General features: G+C 37.9%; 1 protein-coding gene across 4 annotated transcripts in view; it reads right to left on the bottom strand.

The window, feature by feature from the left end:
• larp1 (La ribonucleoprotein 1, translational regulator) overlaps positions 1-20,154 on the bottom strand; it is a 94,456-nt gene that overhangs the window by 13,957 nt on the left and 60,345 nt on the right. For 3 of the 4 annotated variants that reach the window (XM_061899089.1, XM_061899091.1, XM_061899088.1), the window contains 6 exons: positions 15,566-15,728; positions 15,236-15,380; positions 9,311-9,479; positions 5,340-5,509; positions 5,125-5,223; positions 4,734-5,060 (listed from right to left, as the gene is read on the bottom strand). In XM_061899089.1, the coding sequence (XP_061755073.1) occupies positions 4,734-5,060; positions 5,125-5,223; positions 5,340-5,509; positions 9,311-9,479; positions 15,236-15,380; positions 15,566-15,728 (1,073 nt within the window). The remainder of the gene's footprint in view (positions 1-4,733; positions 5,061-5,124; positions 5,224-5,339; positions 5,510-9,310; positions 9,480-15,235; positions 15,381-15,565; positions 15,729-20,154) is intronic. The other variant, XM_061899090.1, reaches the window with a different exon arrangement.

Here is a 20,154-nt window from a genome sequence, read left to right as displayed (position 1 = left end):
GGAATACATGAACAATAAAACAAGCATATGTAGGTCCATGAAGGCAACACTAACAGACCTGATCTGCAGAAGTCTTGAGATGGAGATGCAGCAACAAAACATGGCTGCCAGAAACACTTGCTTCACCTTCATGTTGACACCTCAGTGCAAACTAAAAGCGCTGACCGGCTGCGTGGCATCAACACACAAACCTGAACCTTCCATGAGGATGTCTCTTTAAAAATAACAACAATGGTTGCTGCATCCCAAAAACAAGCCTTGAAAGCAAAACAAGTCCCATCAACAAACTCACGCTTGATGCTTCCTCGCACACCTCTTCGGGTCTTTGAGTGTCCATCTTTGCCTTCGCCGTTCAACACCGGGTCAGCTCAGGCCTCGGCCGAACATGTGGGCTTTATTTACTCCAAAACAGCTGTTCCACACGGCACTGGATGAGCGCCGGCGAGCACGAGAAGGTCTCACAAAAGAACAATTGAGAGCTCTAAACACAAACGTCTGTTCTGCGTCGCGTTCCTGCATCCAGAAATGTCTCAACCACGAAGGAGAATAATTTTGTGCCACAGCGGAAGCGGTCAGAAACTTCCTGGAATTGGTTTTGCCTTTTTTTTTTTTTTTAACAAGCAAACATGAAGGCTTCACAGTTTTGAACTACAATCACTTTCTGGACGCTCTGTTATTTTAACTTTCGTGTTAATGGCTTTCAGAATTAGGCCTTTAACATTTAGCGTTAAAATTGAGGATGTCACATTTCTTGTCCCGGTTATTGTGATTAAAATGATCAGTTATTATCGCGGTATTTTTAAATATGCATACATTTTTCAAAAAGTACTAATAAGGGTCTCTGCAGGTTTCAACAAGTCAAATTCAAGACTTTTTAAGACTCTTAAGACCATATTGAATATAATTCAAGACCTTTTCATACCCACAGGGACGAAAAAGTACAAAGAAAGAAATACAATTCATTTTGGCAGTCTAAGTATATGAATTAATTCACTGCTATTTTAAATTGGAAAACAAAATAGTTAAACTAAATACAGCAGAAAAGTCTCTTTCGTAAACTAATTAAAAAAATATTATCAAACAACACAACAGCTATTTTTTACATTAACCATAGAAGTGTTTTCTGTCAAAAAGCGCAGTGTGCGTCATATCAAGTGTGTTGTTTATGTAACAACAAGCAGGACATCAGCAAAGGTAGAGGAAAGCACAACAATAACATAATTATAATAATTATTATTATAATAGTACATAATTATAGTCTGTAAAAGGGAGTTTTAGCATCTCGACTAAAGCTAAATGGTTAACTTTTGCAGCGTTTTTGCATCTCCAGTACTACTACTGCAAGGGTGTCGGACTCATTTTAGATTGGGGGCCACAAGGAGAAAAATCTACTCCCAAGTGGGCCGGACTGGTAAAATAAAGGCACGGTAACTTAAAAAGACAGACAACTTCAGATTGTTTTCTTTGTTTAAACATAGAAAAAGGACATTCTGAAAATGTACAAATCATAATGTTTTTTAAAACTTACTTTTGCGGTTATTAGTATTCTATGTTTGTCCTTATTTATACTTTTTGAAAAAAATAATGTGATAATGTTCATCACGGGTACAAGCGGCCGAAATGAGTTTCCTCCGCCGTGTGGCGGGGCTCTCCCTTAGAGATAGGGTGAGAAGCTCTGCCATCCGGGAGGAACTCAAAGTAAAGCCGCTGCTCCTCCACATCGAGAGGAGCCAGATGAAGTGGTTCGGGCATCTGGTCAGGATGCCACCCGAACGCCTCCCTAGGGATGTATTTAGGGCACGTCCAGCTGGTAGGAGGCCACGGGGAAGACCCAGGACACGTTGGGAAGACTATGTCTCCCGGCTGGCCTGGGAACGCCTCGGGATCCCCCGGGAAGAGCTAGACGAAGTGGCTGGGGAGAGGGAAGTCTGGGCTTCCCTGCTTAGGCTGCTGCCCCCGCGACCCGACCTCGGATAAGCGGAAGATGATGGATGGATGGATGGATGTTCATCAGTCAACTCATTGGTGTTAATTTTCAATCCATCAAAAAAAAAAAAAAAAAATATATAAAAGTCAAATTACAGGATGGTTTTGATTGATTGATACTTTTATTAGTAAATTTCACAGTTCAGTACATATTCCGTACAATTGACCACTAAATGGTAACACCCGATTAAATTGTTCAACTTGTTTAAGTCGGGGTCCACGTTAATCAATTCATGGTATTTATGTAGTTCGCTCATTTTCCTTGACTGGTGCACTAACGTGTTTTTTATTCATTTATTTATTTTTAATGCATATGTTGCGCATAATCTACAAAAATACAAAGAATTGTTATTGCGACATCTAGTGGACAAATTTATAAAAATCAGCGTCTCTCATTAAAAAAATTTCGCCTCATTTTTATACTTGGCAAACTCATCCCGCGGGCCAGATAAAACCTGTTAGCTGGCCTGATACGGCCGTGTCACGTTTGACACCTCAGTACTACTGTATCTGAACAAAGTTGTGAAAAACAGAGTGCAGACAGAGAGATTTACTAATAGGAAAGAAAGCGATCACAGTTTGCCAGCCTCAAACAAAGTCTGGATGTGAATAATGTGGATAACCTTCATATTTGCTCAGCTCATTTTGTATCTAGTCGGTATGAATACTTTTTTACCTAATTTTAAAAACATGGAAATAAACAAGGACTATTTTTTTATTTAAACATGACAATGACATTTGCAAATCTTTTTTGCTTTCCTTGCCCCACAATAAATTGAGTGTAAACACTAAACAGACAACCTTTATAGGTATCAATGTCACTTGCTGTATAAACCTATGAAATATTAGACATTAGAAGCTGACCAGAAATTATTAGAATAAATCATTTAAATAATATAGGACAATTACCGTATTTTTCGGATGATATGTCGCTCCAGAGTATATGTGGCATCGTCCGAAAATGCATAATAAAGAAGGGAAAAAACATATAAGTCGCACTGGAGTATAAGTCGCATTTTTGGGGGAAATGTATTTGATAAAATCCAACCCCAAGAATAGACATTTGAAAGGCAATTTAAAATAAATAAAGAAAAGTGAACAACAGACTGAATAAGTGTACGTTATATGAGGCATAAATAACCAACTGAGAAGGTGCCTGGTATGTTAACGTAACATATTATGGTAAGAGTCATTCAAATAACTATAACATATAGAACATGCTATACCTTTACCAAACTATCTGTCACTCCTAATCGCTAAATCTGATTAAATCTTCTTCCTCGATGTCGCTTCTAAACAACTCTGCCAAGTCCAAAGGTATGTGCCGCTTCCTCTTGTCATTTTCTGTTGCATATTTCACTAGGTCCAGCTTGTAATCTGCAGTACATGATTTGCTTTTCGGTCCAATTTTTGTTCAGCCCTTCTCAGTTTTTATAAGTTACCGCCAACGATGAAATGATCCATTTTAATAGCTACGGCAGTAACATAAAGCATATAGCAGTTAGCACTCCATGACCCACAATGCACTTCTGCCATGACCCGCCCCCGCCAAATTCTTATTGGTTTACGTGTATTTGACGATTGCTGACATTTTCTCTGTCTCCTCCGAGAATGAGATAAATAATATTATTTGATATTTTACGGTAATGTGTTAAATTTTTTTTACACATAAGTCGCTCTGGAGTATATGTCGCACCCCCGGCCAAACTATGAAAAAAACTTCGACTTATAGTCCGAAAAATACGGTATGTTTTTTTTATCATTTTACTGCTTTGAGTACCGTATTTTTCGGACTATAAGTCGCAGTTTTTTTCATAGTTTGGCCGGGGGTGCGACTTATACTCAGGAGCGACTTATGTGTGAAATTATTAACACATTACCGTAAAATATCAAATAATATTGTTTAACTCATTCACGTAAGAGACTAGACGTATAAGATTTCATAGGTTTTAGCGTTTAGGAGTGACTGATTGTTTGGTAAACGTATATCATGTTCTATATGTTATAGTTATTTGAATGACTCTTTCCATAATATGTTACAGGCACCTTCTCAGTTGGTTATTTATGCCTCATATAATGTACACTTTTTCAGCCTGTTGTTCACTATTCTTTATTTATTTTAAATTGCCTTTCAAATGTCTATTCTTGGTGTTGGGTTTTATCAAATAAATTTCCCCAAAAAATGCGATTTATAGTCCAGTGCGACTTATATATGTTTTTTTCCTTCTTTATTATGCATTTTTGGCAGGTGCGACTTATACTCCGAAAAATACGGTACACTACTACCACAGATAAATTAGCATGTTTTACCATGAGTTAATTAACGTGGACCCTGACTTAAACAAGTTGAAAACCTTATGGGTGTTACCATTTAGTGGTCAATTGTACGGAATATGTATTGTACTGTGCAACCTACTAATAAAATAATCAATCAATCATGTACTTAGAATGGCCATTTTGATGCGGGAATGAATGTTTAAAAATGCAGACATTTCACCTGCCTGGATTTAGCTTGTTGACGTGTCTTGTTGCAGCAAACAAAGAGAGATGGGATTAGTTTAAGGGGGAGGAGACAGCCGGCATAGCATAAGCTGCCATCTTGGCGCATGAGCATGAAGTATATTTGCGTTATGCTGGTTGCAAAATATTTTAAAAAATGTAGTTCATTGTGAGAACGTTGCAGACCAGACTGGTTCTGAGGCACGGTAGCGGAGTTCATTGCATTTTATTTCTTGAAATGGCCTCACCTTGATGGTGGCGTACTCCGGCTCGTACGTGTCGTCGCACAGGTCCTGCTCGTAGTAGAAGAGGCCGTCGTTGATCACCTTGACCAGCTCGCTGGAGAGCTTCGCGCGTGACGTGTGGTGTCCCGTGCGGTCGCCGCCCGGGTGCTTCCTCAGGTAGGGAGGCGTCTGCGTAACGATCAGGATCTTGTTGACGTCGTGGTCGTCGATCTCGCCGTCCGTGTCCTCGTCGGACCAGTCGGTGAAAGTGTTGCGCCGACCGTCCATCTGCGCCATCTCCTCGTCGAACATAAAGTCCAGCTCCTCGGGCTCGTCCTGCTCGCCGCCGTCCTGATTAGACAACTCGTTAGATCAGTTTGTCTTTAAAAATGCGATCATGTGGTGCCTTCTTCACCTTATTTCCTGGTGTGGCAGGGGAAGGGGAGGAGCCACTATGAGGCAGCGGTGAGCGGTTCGAGTCTTCCTTTTCCTTCTGCTGCTGCAAGGAGGGCGTCTGCGTTAGACCACGGGAGGTGGAAGATGATGACGGAATGACAATGAGTTGAGAATGAGGACAGGATCGCGAGCAGGCATGAGTGAACATGGTGGGGATCGTTTCTCTGCGCTTACCTTGGGTCTGGCTGGCGAAGGTCTGGGCCTCTTTTTGACCTCTATCCAAGACTCGGAGTCCAGATCAGGTAGGCTGGCGGAGAGGCCCTTGGGCATCGTCTTAAGGTTGGAAGGCGTGTCAGAGTCGTGTTTGAGTGTAGGCTTCATGAGCGTCGAGGCCCTGGGAGAACCTGTGGAAGCCCAAATGACAACGGAATGTTTTGTTTAATAGTAATACACTAAATAGTATATTCATAGTATATCAGTGTTAGTATATAGTATATATAGTATATACAGTGGGGCAAAAAAGTATTTAGTCAGCCAGCGATTGTGCAAGTTCTCCCACTTAAAAAGATGACAGAGGTCTGTAATTTTCATCATAGGTACACTTCAACTGTGAGAGACAAGAATGTGGAAATAAAATCCAGGAATTCACATTGTAGGAATTTTAAAGAATGTATTTGTAAATTATGGTGGAAAATAAGTATTTGGTCAATAACAAAATCTCAACTTAATACTTTGTAATATAACCTTTGTTGGCAATAACAGGGTCAAATGATTACTAGTGGACTTTACCAGGTTTGCACACCGTAGCTGGCCCATTCCTCTATGCAGAACTTCTCGAGAGCAGTGATGTTTTTGGGCTGTCGCCGAGCAACAAGGACTTTCAACTCCCTCCACAGATTTTCTATGGAGTAGAGGTCTGGAGACTGACTAGGCCACTCCAGGACTTTCAAATGCTTCTTACGGAGCCACTCCTTTGTTGCCCGGGCGGTGTGTTTGGGATCATTGTCATGCTGGAAGACCCAGCCTCCTTCCATCAACTCTCACTGATGGAAGGAGGTTTTGGCTCTTCCCAGTCTGGGATTTTTGCTTACCGTTCAAGCTTTGGCTTCAGCCTATTGGATGGAAGGAGGTTTTGCCTCAAAATCTCACGATACATGGCACCAATTATTCTTTCCTTTACACGGATCAGTCGTCCTGTCCCCTTAGCAGAAAAACAGCACCAAAGCATGATGTTTACACCCCCATGCTTCACAGTAGGTATGGTGCTCTTGGGATGCAACTCAGTATTCTTCTTCCTCCAAACACGACGAGTTGAGTTTTTACCAAAAACTTCTATTTTGGTTTCATCTGACCACATAACATTCTCCCAATCCTCTGCTGTATCATCCATGTGCTCTCTGGCAAACTTCAGACGGGCCTGGACATGCACTGGCTTAAGCAGGGGGACACGTCTGGCACTGCAGGATTTGAGTCCTTGTCGGCGTAGTGTGTTACTGATGGTAACCTTTGTTACTTTGGTCCCAGCTCTCTGCAGGTCATTCACCAGGTCCTCCCGTGTGGTTCTGGGATTTTTGCTCACCGTTCAAGCTTTGGCTTCAGCTAATTCCTTTTTCGGTCATTCTTTTTCTTTTCTTTTGTGTGTAAATGTGTATGATTGTTTATGTATAACCTGTACTGTAAAACTGATCACGCAAAATGGTTGATTGATTATATGACCGAAATAAACTTATTTCATTCATTTTGACTCCACGGGATGAGATCTTGCGTGGAGCCCCAGATCGAGGGAGATTATCAGTGGTCTTGTATGTCTTCCATTTACTGATAATTGCTCCCACAGTTGACTTTTTCACACCAAGCTGCTTGCCTATTGTAGATTCACTCTTCCCAGTCTGGTGCAGGTCTACAATTCTTTTCCTGGTGTCCTTCAACAGCTCTTTGGTCTTGGCCATAGTGGAGTTTGGAGTCTGACTGTTTGAGGCTGTGGACAGGTGTCTTTTATACAGATAACGAGTTCAAACCGGTTCCATTATTACAGATAACGAGTGGAGAACAGAAGAGCTTCTTAAAGAAGAAGTTACAGGTCTGTGAGAGCCAGAGATCTTCCTTGTTTGAAGTGACCAAATACTTATTTTCCACCATAATTTACAAATAAATTCTTTAAAATTCCTACAATGTGAATTCCTGGAATTTTTTTTCACATTCTGTCTCTCAGAGTTGAAGTGTACCTATGATGAAAATTACAGACCTCCGTCATCTTTTTAAGTGGGAGAACTTGCACAATCGGTCGCTGAATAAATACTTTTTTGCCCTACTGTATTACCAGGATGTTAGTTTATTCCCACAATCAGAGGTCTTTGTAAAACATAACATTTTTTTTAAATAACACAAACTTATTTCATCTTTTGTCCTTTCTTACATTTAGTTCTGCTCTCAAACACTACTTGTATAGTAAAGAATAAACTTCATTGCATCACAGAAAGTTTCTCTAACAAATCAAATGTTCAAACAATCATTCGTTCTCAGGACTGGACTGTGCACCTTACCTCCTTTTTGCACTATTTTACTTTTCTTTCCTTCCTATGTTTTGCATATTTATAGACTGTCGCACTGATACTGAAGTTGCTTTTAATCTCACTGTATCTGTGTATAGTGATAACAAAAGGCATTTTATTCTATTTTACAAAGTAGTCGCTGCAAACACGAACATCGACTGACTGTACTCCACAAGATGAAAGCTACATGTTTGAGAACCATTTCCCTCTACGCACTTTTGTAATTTCTCTGACTTTAATCCCTTTATGTACCACTTCTTTCGGGACCTTATGAAAGGTCTTTCCTATCTTTCAGTTAAATTTTTGTAACAGCACAGCAATTTCGACTCAAACTCTTTACTTATTGATGCATCTTCCACTTAATTCTTTGAAGCCTGTTTTTTCTTTTCTTTCCTTCCTATGTTTTGCATATTTATAGACTGTCGCACTGATACTGAAGTTGCTTTTAATCTCACTGTATCTGTGTATAGTGATAACAAAAGGCATTTTATTCTATTTTACAAAGTAGTCGCTGCAAACACGAACATGGACTGACTGTACTCCACAAGATGAAAGCTACATGTTTGAGAACCATTTCCCTCCACGCACTTTTGTAATTTCTCTGACTTTAATCCTTTTATGTACCACTTCTTTCAGGACTTTATGAAAGGTCTTTCCTATCTTTCAGTTAAATTTTTGTAACAGCACAGCAATTTCGACTCAAACTCTTTACTTACTGATGCATCTTCCACTTAATTCTTTGAAGCCTGTTTGTCCTCCATGTTCATTACACCGCAACGAAGCAAAGCAGACGTGACGCCATATGCAACCCAGCAATAGCTATCTTAGCCGTCTTAGTTGCTGTGTAGCTAATAGCCTACCATGTTTATCTTTTGCAAATGACAAGTAAACGCGCTACTAGATAGCGCGTATCCAAGTTTATATCGGACATTTTACATACAAGCCCATATAATCCCATACTTGTTTGTTTGCTGATATTGGACTGTTGTCAAGACAACCTAAAATTCAAGCCATCTATCCATCCATTTTTCTACCGCATATTCCCTTTGGGGTCGCGGGGGGCGCTGGTGCCTATCTCAGCTACAATCGGGCGGAAGGCGGGGTATATTCAGAAAAGAAAATACTTTTTTTCACGTTTTTCCTATTAAATTCAGTTTACAGAAAAAATATAAGATTTGAGGCGCTGTGGCTTAGCCTAGCATTTAAAATAAAAATAAATCACAAATTTATATCACTTAAAAAAAAAAAAGCATTTCATTAAAATCTGTGTTTTTGACTTGTGCCTGTGGTACAAGGATTAGGTCTTAGTGAAACGACACGTCTAAGTTAACCTGTTCAACCACCAAAGTGACTCATCCAAATGTTAGCTAAGAAATTAGGGCTCTGATCTTTAAACAACACACAATTGGATTCAGCGATTCTTGATTCAAAATTAATACTTTTTAATAACTTTGGGTGCCAGTTCTATGATTAACTACATTCCTCCATAAAATAGATAAACAGCTCTGATAAATGTTATATTACCTAAAAGATTTTTTTCAACCCATTTTTTTTTTTAATCTGATTATGAATCGTTACACATAAGAATTGCGATTCATTTGAAAATAATTTCTGTTTTTTTGCACCCCTATCAGAAATGCATATTCTGCTGACCTCTGGGCTCTTCCGTGACCTGTCTGGGCACAAATTCCGGGCAGTTTATGAGTTGAGAAAAATCGGTGTGGTTTGGCACAGTCAGTCCTGGGAGGGGCCACTTCTCCGGCTCCACCTTGCGTCGGATCTTCATGTCGATCAGCTCCACTACTTTGCTGTCCTTCAGAGCCTGCAGGAAGAGCATGAAGGCGTCAGTGGAATCAAGCTGTCTCATCCAGACTTTCACAACTCTTTTTTTCTTTCCTTTGCCAGCTGGGATCAGAGTTGACGTTTCTCTCCAGTGATTTAATGTCAGAGAAGAGACATGATTATCTCATCATTTCCCAACTCGTCTGATGATACATATTTCTTGTTTAAAAACAAGTAGTTACACCAAGGAAATAAATCGCATTTATAGGAATCCTTAAAGGGGAACATTAACACAATTTCAAAAGGGTTAAAAACAATAAAAATCAGTTCCCAGTGGCTAGTTGTATTTTCTGAAGTTTTTTTCAAAATTTTACCGGTCTCGGAATATCCCTAAATAAAGCTTTAAAGTGCCTTATTTTCGCTCTCTGCGAAGACACTGGCCATTTCCCTGTGACGTCACACAGTGCTGCCAATGTAAACAAACAATGGGAATACCACAGCAAGATATAGTGTGATTAGCTCGGATTCAAACTCGGATTTCAGCGACTTAAGCGATTCAACAGATTACGCATGTATTTAAACAGGTGGTTGGAGTATGAAAATATTGAAGAAGAAACTGAAGCTATTGAGCGAATAGCTATTGACGCTATTCATTGCCATAGCATGGCCGAATAGCTGCGTTAGCATCGCCGGTAAAATGTGCGGACCAAACGATCAGGACTTTCGCATCTTTTGACACTGGAGCAACTTCAATCCGTCGATTGGTAAGTGTTTTTTTCGCATTAAATGTGGGTGGAAGGAAACGTAATATAGTTGCAAATGCATCTGCAGGTTATCCATGCATCTCTGTGCCATGTCTGCTTTAGCATCGCCGGTAAAATGTGGAGACACTCTGGCACATTCAATGGGGGTCTGGCGACAGACACTTTGGCATCTTGGGGCCAGTGGTGCAACTTGAATCCCTCCCTGTTAGTGTTGTTACACTCTCCGACAACACACCGACGAGGCATGATGTCTCCAAGGTTCCAAAAAATAGTCAAAAAAACGGAAAATAACAGAGCTGAGACCCGGTGTTTGTTATGTGTTGAAAATGAAAATGGTGGGTGTGTTACCTCGGCGACGTCACATTCTGACGTCATCGCTTCCAGCGCGTTTAACAGAAAGGCGTTTAATTCGCCAAAATTCACCCATTTAGAGTTCGGAAATCGGTAAAAAAAAATAGATGGTCTTTTTTCTGCACCATCAAGGTATATATTGACGCTTACATAGGTCTGGTGATAATGTTCCCCTTTAAGAGTCCATCACCTCATATCTGCTCGCAATGGAGCCGCAGAAAAACAGAAGCTCTGGTTCTATTTGTATCCCAAGTGCAGACTTCTACATGCATACCAGTCTTTGGTGTAAATCCATCCATCCATCCATTTTCTACCGCTTATTCCCTTTTGGGGTCTCGGGGGGCGCTGGCGCCTATCTCAGCTACAATCGGGCGGAAGGCGGGGTACACCCTGGACAAGTCGCCACCTCATCGCAGGGCCAACACAGATAGACAGACAACATTCACACTCACATTCACACACTAGGGCCAATTTAGTGTTGCCAATCAACCTATCCCCAGGTGCATGTCTTTGGAAGTAAATAGTCAAGTAAATTCAGTTATGATTAACACTGTTCGTGATTTTGTCATTGTGTTGTCAAGTTGTGTCCATTATACCCACTTAGAGAGTGAAAGTAAAAAAGGCACTGAAACATGAAAATCAAAGGCTGTTTAGTTGCAGAGGGAGAATTAGTCGCTGTGTACATAGTTTTAATAAGTTGTAATATTGATAGTGTAGTGTATATAGTAATGAATAGTAAAATTATTTGTAGAGTACATAGTTAATTATAACTGGTTGAGCCCTCCCGAGGCATTGAAGGTTAATTATTGACCTAAGTTGTAGGGTATACTAATACTAACAGAGTACCTCGGTACAAATTAATTACAAAACATACTATACTGCCTTTGAAAAATACTTACTTTTTTCATGGACATAATGACGCCCCGAGGTGACATTGCTGGTAATATGAGCCTAGGCACAGGCTAGTCAACACACAGAGCACTTACAAGCGGAAGCCGTGTAAAGTCCGTACTGTAAATTTCAGACTATGGGCCGCTCCTTTTCCCCTGTGGCTAATAAAACAATGCAGCTAATTGTGGGATTTTAATTTACTAATGACTATTATGTAATAGTTAAAAAAAAACAAGGAAATAACTGAAAAAGGGTTTTATTGTGCTATGGCGACATCTTTTGGACGAGTTCGCTCACTGCAGGCGCCGCAGTGTCCTTCCATTTAGTCCTTTCAACCGGAAGTAGAAGTGCTGCTCAGTCTTCTAGCAGTCCATAGCGTTTCAACTCGTATGGGTTCTTTATTCATCACTCCAAGCAACGTTTGTAAGTATTACAATATAACTAAAACTGTTTGTACTTACTAAACTGTCCCATGTGTGATGTCTGGAGGAGTGTTTTCACGCATATTTGTACGTGCTTTTTTGATTGGTTGAGACTTTTATTAGTAGATTGTACAGTACAGTACATATTGCGTACATTTGACCATTAAATGGTAACACCCGAGTAAGTTTTTCAACTTATTTAAGTCAGGGTCCACGCAAATCAATTCATGGTAAATTGTAGTGTAATGATGCTAGCGTTGTTAGCATTAGCTAATAGATGGATAGCTAGTACTTTATTGATTCCTTTAGGACAGTTCCGTCAGGAAAATTAAATATGCTCATACGTTTACGAGTGTCTGTGTTAGCTATATTAACTTTTACTATGACACTCTTTTTGTTTTGTTTCAGTTTCACAAATTCCTCAATAAATTCACCAAGACGTCATCGTTGAGTTATTGAAATTTTTTAGCTGATTGGAGAGCTTGCTTCCGCAGCTAGTGGGTCCATGACGATGACTTCTGTTTTGTGTGTTCAGCCATTTTACTGCTGTGTTAGAATAGAATGGACTTTATTGTCATTATATTTGCATATAACGAGATTAAGGACTCCAGCTTAAGGTGCAGTAGTGGGAACAAATATGGTGGTAAAAATAAATAACAAAAGAGGTAATAAAGGAAAAACTAACAATTGAAATAAACAGACTACTATTCAATAAAAATAATAAGCAATCCTGTACAACAGGGGTCACCAACGCGGGACCAGGTAGCCCGTAAGGACCATATGAGTCGCCCGCTGGCCTGTTCTAAAAAATAGCTCAAATAGCAGCACTTACCAGTGAGGTGCCTCTATTTTTTTTTAATTTTATTTATTTACTAGCAAGCTGGTCTCGCTTTGCTCAACATTTTTTAATTCTAAGAGAGACAAAACTCAAATAGAATTTAAAAATCCAAGAAAATATTTTAAAGACTTGGTCTTCACTTGTTTAAATAAATTCATTTATTTTTTCACTTTGCTTCTTATAACTTTCAGAAAGACAATTTTAGAGAAAAAATACAACCTTAAAAATGATTTTAGGATTTTTAAACACATATACCTTTTTACCTTTTAAATTCCATCCTCTTCTTTCCTGACAATTTAAATCAATGTTCAAGTTTTTTTTTTTTGTAAAGAATAATAAATAGATTTTAATTTAATTCTTCACTTAAGCTTCTGTTTTTTCGACGAAGAATATTTGTGAAATATTTCTTCAAACTTATTATGATTAAAATTCAAAAAGATTATTCTGGCAAATCTAGGAAATCTGTGGAATCAAATTTAAATCTTATTTCAAATTATTTTGAATTTCTTTTAAATTTTTTGTTCTGGAAAATCTAGAAGAAATAATGATTTGTGTTTGTTAGAAATATAGCTCGGTCCAATTTGTTATATATTCCAACAAAGTGCAGATTGGATTTTAACCTATTTAAAACATGTCATCAAAATTCAAAAATTAATCTTAATCAGGAAAAATGAGTAATGATGTCCCATAAATTCTTTTTTAAATTTTTTTCAAAAAGATTCGAATTAGCTAGTTTTTCTCTTGTTTTTTTCGGTTGAATTTTAAAGAGTCGAAATTGAAGATAAGCTATGTTTCAAAATTAAATTTTCATTTTTTTCGTGTTTTCTCCTCTTTTAAACCGTTCAATTAAGTGTTTTTTTTCATCATTTATTCTCTACAAAAAACCTTCCGTAAAAGGCAAAAAAATGTACCGCGGAATGACTGACAGAAATATACATATATATGTATATACATATATATATATATATATATATACATATATATATATATATATATATATATATATATATATGTATATACATATATATATATATATATATATACATATATATATATATATATGTATATACATACATATATATATATATATATATATATATATATATATATATATATACATACATATATATATATATATATATATATATATATATATATATATATACATACATATATATATATATATATATATATATATATATATATATATATATATATATATATACATATATATATATACATATATATATATATATATATGTATATACATATATATATATATATATATATACATATATATATATATATATGTATATACATACATATATATATATATATATATATATATATATATATATATATATACATACATATATATATATATATATATATATATATATATATATATATATATATATATACATATATATATATATACATATATATATATACATATATATATATATATATATATATATATATATATATATATATATACATATATACATATACATATATATATATATACATATATATATACATATACACATATACATATACACATATATATATACATATACACACACACACACACATATATATATACATATACACACACACACACACATATATATATACATATACACACACACACACACACATATATATATATATATATATATATATATTAAAGGTAAATTGAGCAAATTATCTATTTCTGGCAATTTATTTAAGTGTGTATCAAACTGGTAGCCCTTCGCATTAATCAGTACCCAAGAAGTAGCTCTTGGTTTCGAAAAGGTTGGTGACCCCTGCTGTACAAAATACAAAACACTATAGAAATACAAAATACTGTGTACAATATACAGAACAAGACAAGAGTACCGAAAGTAATAAATAACAATCAGTGTCGGACGTATTGTATTTTAAAGCACCAGCACCGTTTGGAAACAATTAGAATGTAAATAAACATTTACAAAATTTTCCCTATGTAAATATCTAATTTCACAATTTTTTGTGGTCCTGTGTATTTCTTTAAAAAAATACATTTTGGTACCGATACAGATACCAAACTGTTAGTATCGGGACAGCATGACTTGGTTGTTTACACTTGTATTTCCAATTATACATTCGATACTTTTAATGTAAATTTTAGACGGTTATATGGATTCATATTAAATGTGTTAAAACATATTTACTGGGCAGTTTTACTGAAAAATCCAATATGGACTGGACTTTCACAATATTATGCTAGACCCACTCGACGTCCATTGCATTCAGTCTCCACCCACATCTGCGGTCCTCTCCAAGGTTTCTCATAGTCAATCTCATTGACATCCCACTGGGTTGCGAGTTTTTCCTTGCCCTTATGTGTGATCTGAACAGAGGATGTCGTTGTGGCTTGTGCAGCCCTTTGAGACACTTGTGATTTAGTGCTATATGAATAAAGATTGATTGATTGATTGAAAAGCAAGGAGTGCTAATCTAACCCGTGACTCAGAAGGGTTTATAGGGAGAAACGTGCACTTACTTCCAGAATGAGGTTGAGGTCGGTGGTGAGGGCCTGCACTCTGTGGAAGCTGGCAATGAGTCCGATAGGCAGGAAGCCTTCATCGTCCATCTTCCTGCGTAGGAAGAAGTCCCGCTCCAGGTTGTCCAGGCTGAAGTAGTACTCGCTGTGGGAAGGCACATTGCAGCCGTTAATATAGACCTCCAAACAAGAACAGATCAACTTTCAGTGTCTTGCTGAGATCAGGGAAGAATAAGTTCTCTTCATTGTAGTTTTTTTCAGAGAAGAGACATGGAAAACTCATCACTTCTACAGCATGAAACGAGCAACCCTTCTACTGGTCCCACTCACATCTGCCGCTTGATGTAGTCCTTCAGCAGGTCCTGGTCCACAGAGTACAGGTCGCTGCTGCTCATGTTGTCGTAGTAGTACGTCACAGAGTTGCCCGCCTTCTGTCCGTAAGGTCCGTCTTTCATGTCGTAGGACTTGTAGCCTTGGTGGTAGTCGTAGTGGCCTGAGAGGACACGTGGAGGTAAAATGTAGATTCAAAATCACAAAGCATTGATAGTACGTTGTCTTGTGTGTGACAAGGCAAAAAGAAACAAGCAAAAAGAGAACTCCAGGAGGTGATACAAGCAGCAGACACAACTCAACCTTTTTCCTCATTCCATCACTCGTGTTATTATTCTTCATCGCTTGTTTTGTCTGCTGCTCTCCCACTAAAACTATTGCTTTCTTTTTGCTAAATTTGCCATTTCATCTGGAAAATAACATATCCTTCCCTTACCTAAGACAGTTGGTAGCGCTTTTATCTGGGACACGTGAAGACCGGCGACACTAATTTGGTGCCACAAGTGTCACCAGGAAGGAGTTACGCAAGAATTTGTTGAAGCATCAATGCTGACATCAGAGTTGTGAAAGTCCTCTCCAGTGGTTTTAGGTCAGAGAAGAGACATGAACAAATCATCATATAAACAGCACGTCTGCATGTTACATCTGACGAGGAAGCGTAGACTATTGAAGGTGGAGAAACCTTATTGTTACAATGAATGAATTCATTGTTAATAACCAGGGAAGCAGCTTCAAATGACCATTCTCGTCCTGAATGAAGGCATTGAAAGAAGTAAAAGTGGTGCAGTACTCGCACAAGGCCAATTGTGCCATGCTTGGATTTTACGAACGTCACGTGCGGCTCATTCAGCCTTTCTACAAGAAAATATGCTCTCTGCTCGTGTTGTCTTCGGCTGTACGGATCGTTTGAATTGTGAAAAGGATAAACGTTTCTTCTGAGTTCTACGAGAGGAATTCAAAAAGGACAAACGAGTGCAAGATTTTACAAAACAACGAGAAAAGCCTCACACACTCCAGTCCAAGGGAGCAGAGTCAAATAATGCACAAGTTTGCAGTGATCACTTCGTTATTGGTTTGTTTGATATATTTTTAACATTCATTATTTTCCACTTAAGTAATACCTTGATATTATTTGCATTTCTTAAACATGTTTGCTACAAGTGTTTGGTAAAGTACCAACCCAGCAAGTCCAAATAAAAGAAAGCAAATGTGAGCAAAACCTAAATCAGTTAAGTTTTTATCAAAGACAGCAATCATAAATGAATCTTTCAGCACATACACAATGTGGATATCGATAGTTGTATTTTGGTCAAAATGTGAAAAAACTCCTTTAAGGCCTACTGAAAGCCACTACTACCCACCACGCAGTCTGATAGTTAATACATCAATGATGAAATATTAACATTGCAACACATGCCAATACGGCCTTTTTTAGTTTACTAAATTACAATTTTAAATTTCCTGGGAGTTTTGTCTTGGAAACGTCGTGTAATGATGACGTGTACGCAGGACGTCACGCGTTTTTAGGAAGTATGAGCGCTACACACACACACAGGTAAAAGTCGTCTGCCTTAACGGCATAATGACACAGTATTATGGAGATCTGTGTTGAATCTTTTTCAATTTGTTCAATTAATATTGGAGAAGTCACAGTAGAAAGATGGAGTTGGGAAGCTTTAGTCTTTAGCCACACAAACACACGGTGATTCCTTGTTTAAAATTCCCGGAGCTGAAACTTTACTATGGATCAGAGCGCAGTCAAGCAGACATGGATCCCAACCGAATGTCAACCAGCAGGTTTCAGTGAGAAAATTGCGGTTAAAAAGTCGCCGATTACCGGATATAAGCTGAGCTTGTGTCGTCCATACAGCTGCCGTCGACACCCGTGAGACATGGCGTCAACACACCCGTGGACACACCCCTCCGACTATCAGGTAATATTAAACTCACTAAAACACTAGTAACACAATAGAAAGATAAGGGATTTCCCAGAATTATCCTAGTAAATGTGTTTAAAAACATCGGAATACGTCCCAATGCTATCGCGTTTTTGTTTTTTTGATTTTTTTTTAACTCGTTTTTTTTCTTCTAGTCCGTCGCTATCAATATCCTCAAACACAAATCTTTCATCCTCGCTAAAATTAATGGGGAAATTGTCGTTTTCTCGGTCCGAATCACTGTTTTTGTTGGAGGCTCCCATTAAAATCAATGTGAATACGTGAGGAGCCCTCAACATGTGACGTCACTGTCTGCGAATACCGGTAAAGGCGATGCTTTTTCAGGAAGAGCTAAAAGATGCGAACTTTATCGTTGACTTTCTCTACTAAATCCTTTCAGCAAAAATATGGCAATATCGTGAAATGATCAAGTATGACACATAGAATGGACCTGCTATCCCCGTTTAAATAAGAAAATCTCATTTCAGTAGGCCTTTAATATCAATTGACAAATCTTTTTTTGATAAAGTATAGGGAAATTTTTTTACATTTAGCATATTGATCTCCTGCACCTCATTTTTGATAGGTCATAAATATATAATAAAATATAACAAATATAAATCGACTGATATTAAACACTTACTGTATTTTCCGGTCCATATAAAACATTTTTGAAAAATATTTTTCCACTGATATTAAACACTTACCGTATTTTCCGGTCCATATAAAACATTTTTGAAAAATATTTTTCCACTGATATTAAACACTTACCGTATTTTCCGGTCCATACAAAACATTTTTGAAAAATATTTTATAAAAATGTTTTTCCATATTTTAAGAGCACCGACTATAGGACGCAAATATATACGTTGTGAAATGAGTTATTTACACAAAAAAATATTTTGTAAAGGTTTACTTACATCCCTTGATTATTGATGCCTGTAACACGGCAGTTAACGGCTGATCATACAAAACAGAAGTCACTAACTGTGGAAGCTAGCTCTCCAATCAGCTAAACCGACTCAATAACTCCCCGGTGACGTTTTGAAAAATATTTTGACAAAACAATACAAAAAGAATGCCATTGTAAGGTCATAATACTAACACAGACACTCGTATACGTGTGAGCATACTAGCTAATGCTAACGACGCTAACTTCATTACAAAACGATAGCACGTACAAATATGCGTGAAAACACCCCGACAGACATCACACATGGGAAGGTTTAATAAGTGAGAATTGTTTTAGTTATGTTGTAAAACTTACAAACATTGGGGCGGCATAGCTCAGTTGGTAGAGTGGCCGTGTCAGCAACTTGAGGGTTGCAGGTTCGATTCCCGCTTGTGCCATCCTAGTTACTGCCGTTGTGTCCTTGGGCAAGACACTTTACCCACCCGCTCCCAGTGCCACCCACACTGGTTTAAATGTAACTTAGATATTGGGTGTCACTATGTAAAGCGCTTTGAGTCACTTGAGAAAAGCGCTATATAAATATAATTCACTTCACTGTTTTGGAGTGACGAATAAAGAATCGTTTCGAGCAAAAACACTGCGGACGTTTTATAAGCCGAAGGGTTTAAAATCTAGGAAAAAAATAGCAGCTTATAGTCCGGAACATATAGTATATCGTGATACAGTTTGCCGCCATATCACCAAGCCCATTATAATCCAGAAACAACAGCAATAACCTAATCCACTGGTTCTTAAACCGGGTTTGATCGAACCCAAAGGGGTTCGGTGAGTCGGCCTCAGGGGTTCGACGGAGCCTCCGCCGCGGAGGTCAAGACCCACCCGACTCATCGTGTAAATAAAAACTTCTCTCTATCGGCGTATTATGGATACCCCCAAATAGTGTCCCCTCTGATTTTCCATATGCTTGAGCAAATGCAAAAACAAGCTGTACAAGGTGGGGGGGGTCCTGCTTTGGAAATAATTTGTACCCCTTTCAGATATGGCATTTAGGTCCCACTAAAACATTCACATGTTGCACAATTATATGTAAACATGGGATCATGTGTACATTCCTGTAACTTTGTTTTTAAAATATATCTGTATTAGCATTTATTTCATATAATAACAAAGTTTCATGATTAATATTTACAAATCAAGATTAAATTTAAAAAAACATTTTGTCACTAAAGAATGGTCGGGTGAATGAACATATGAAACTGGTGGGGTTCGTTACCTCCAACAAGGTTAAAGGCCTACTGAAAGCCACTACTACCCACCACGCAGTCTGATAGTTTATATATCAATGATGAAATATTAACATTGCAACACATGCCAATACGGCCTTTTTAGTTTACTAAATTGCAATTTTAAATTTTCCCCAAAGTGTCCTGTTGAAAACGTCGTGGAATGCTGACTTGTACGCGTGACGTCATGGACAGTTAGGAAACATTAGCGCCGCACACACACACAGCTAAAAGTTGTCTGCTTTAACCGCATAATTACACAGTATTTTGGACATCTGTGTTGCTGAATCTTTTGCAATTTGTTCAATTAATAATGGAGAAGTCAAAGTAGAAAGATGGAGTTGGGAAGCGTTAGCCTTTAGCCACACAGTGATTTCTTGTTTAAAATTCCCGGAGGTCAAACTTTACTATGGATCAGAGCGGTCAAGCGAACATGGATACCGACCACTTGTCAAC

Source organism: Nerophis ophidion, linkage group LG04 (assembly GCF_033978795.1).
Source record: "Nerophis ophidion isolate RoL-2023_Sa linkage group LG04, RoL_Noph_v1.0, whole genome shotgun sequence".
Classification (NCBI taxonomy): domain Eukaryota; kingdom Metazoa; phylum Chordata; class Actinopteri; order Syngnathiformes; family Syngnathidae; genus Nerophis; species Nerophis ophidion.
The sequence above is the reverse complement of the archived record's forward strand: the minus strand, read 5'-3'. Positions and strand labels throughout refer to the sequence as shown.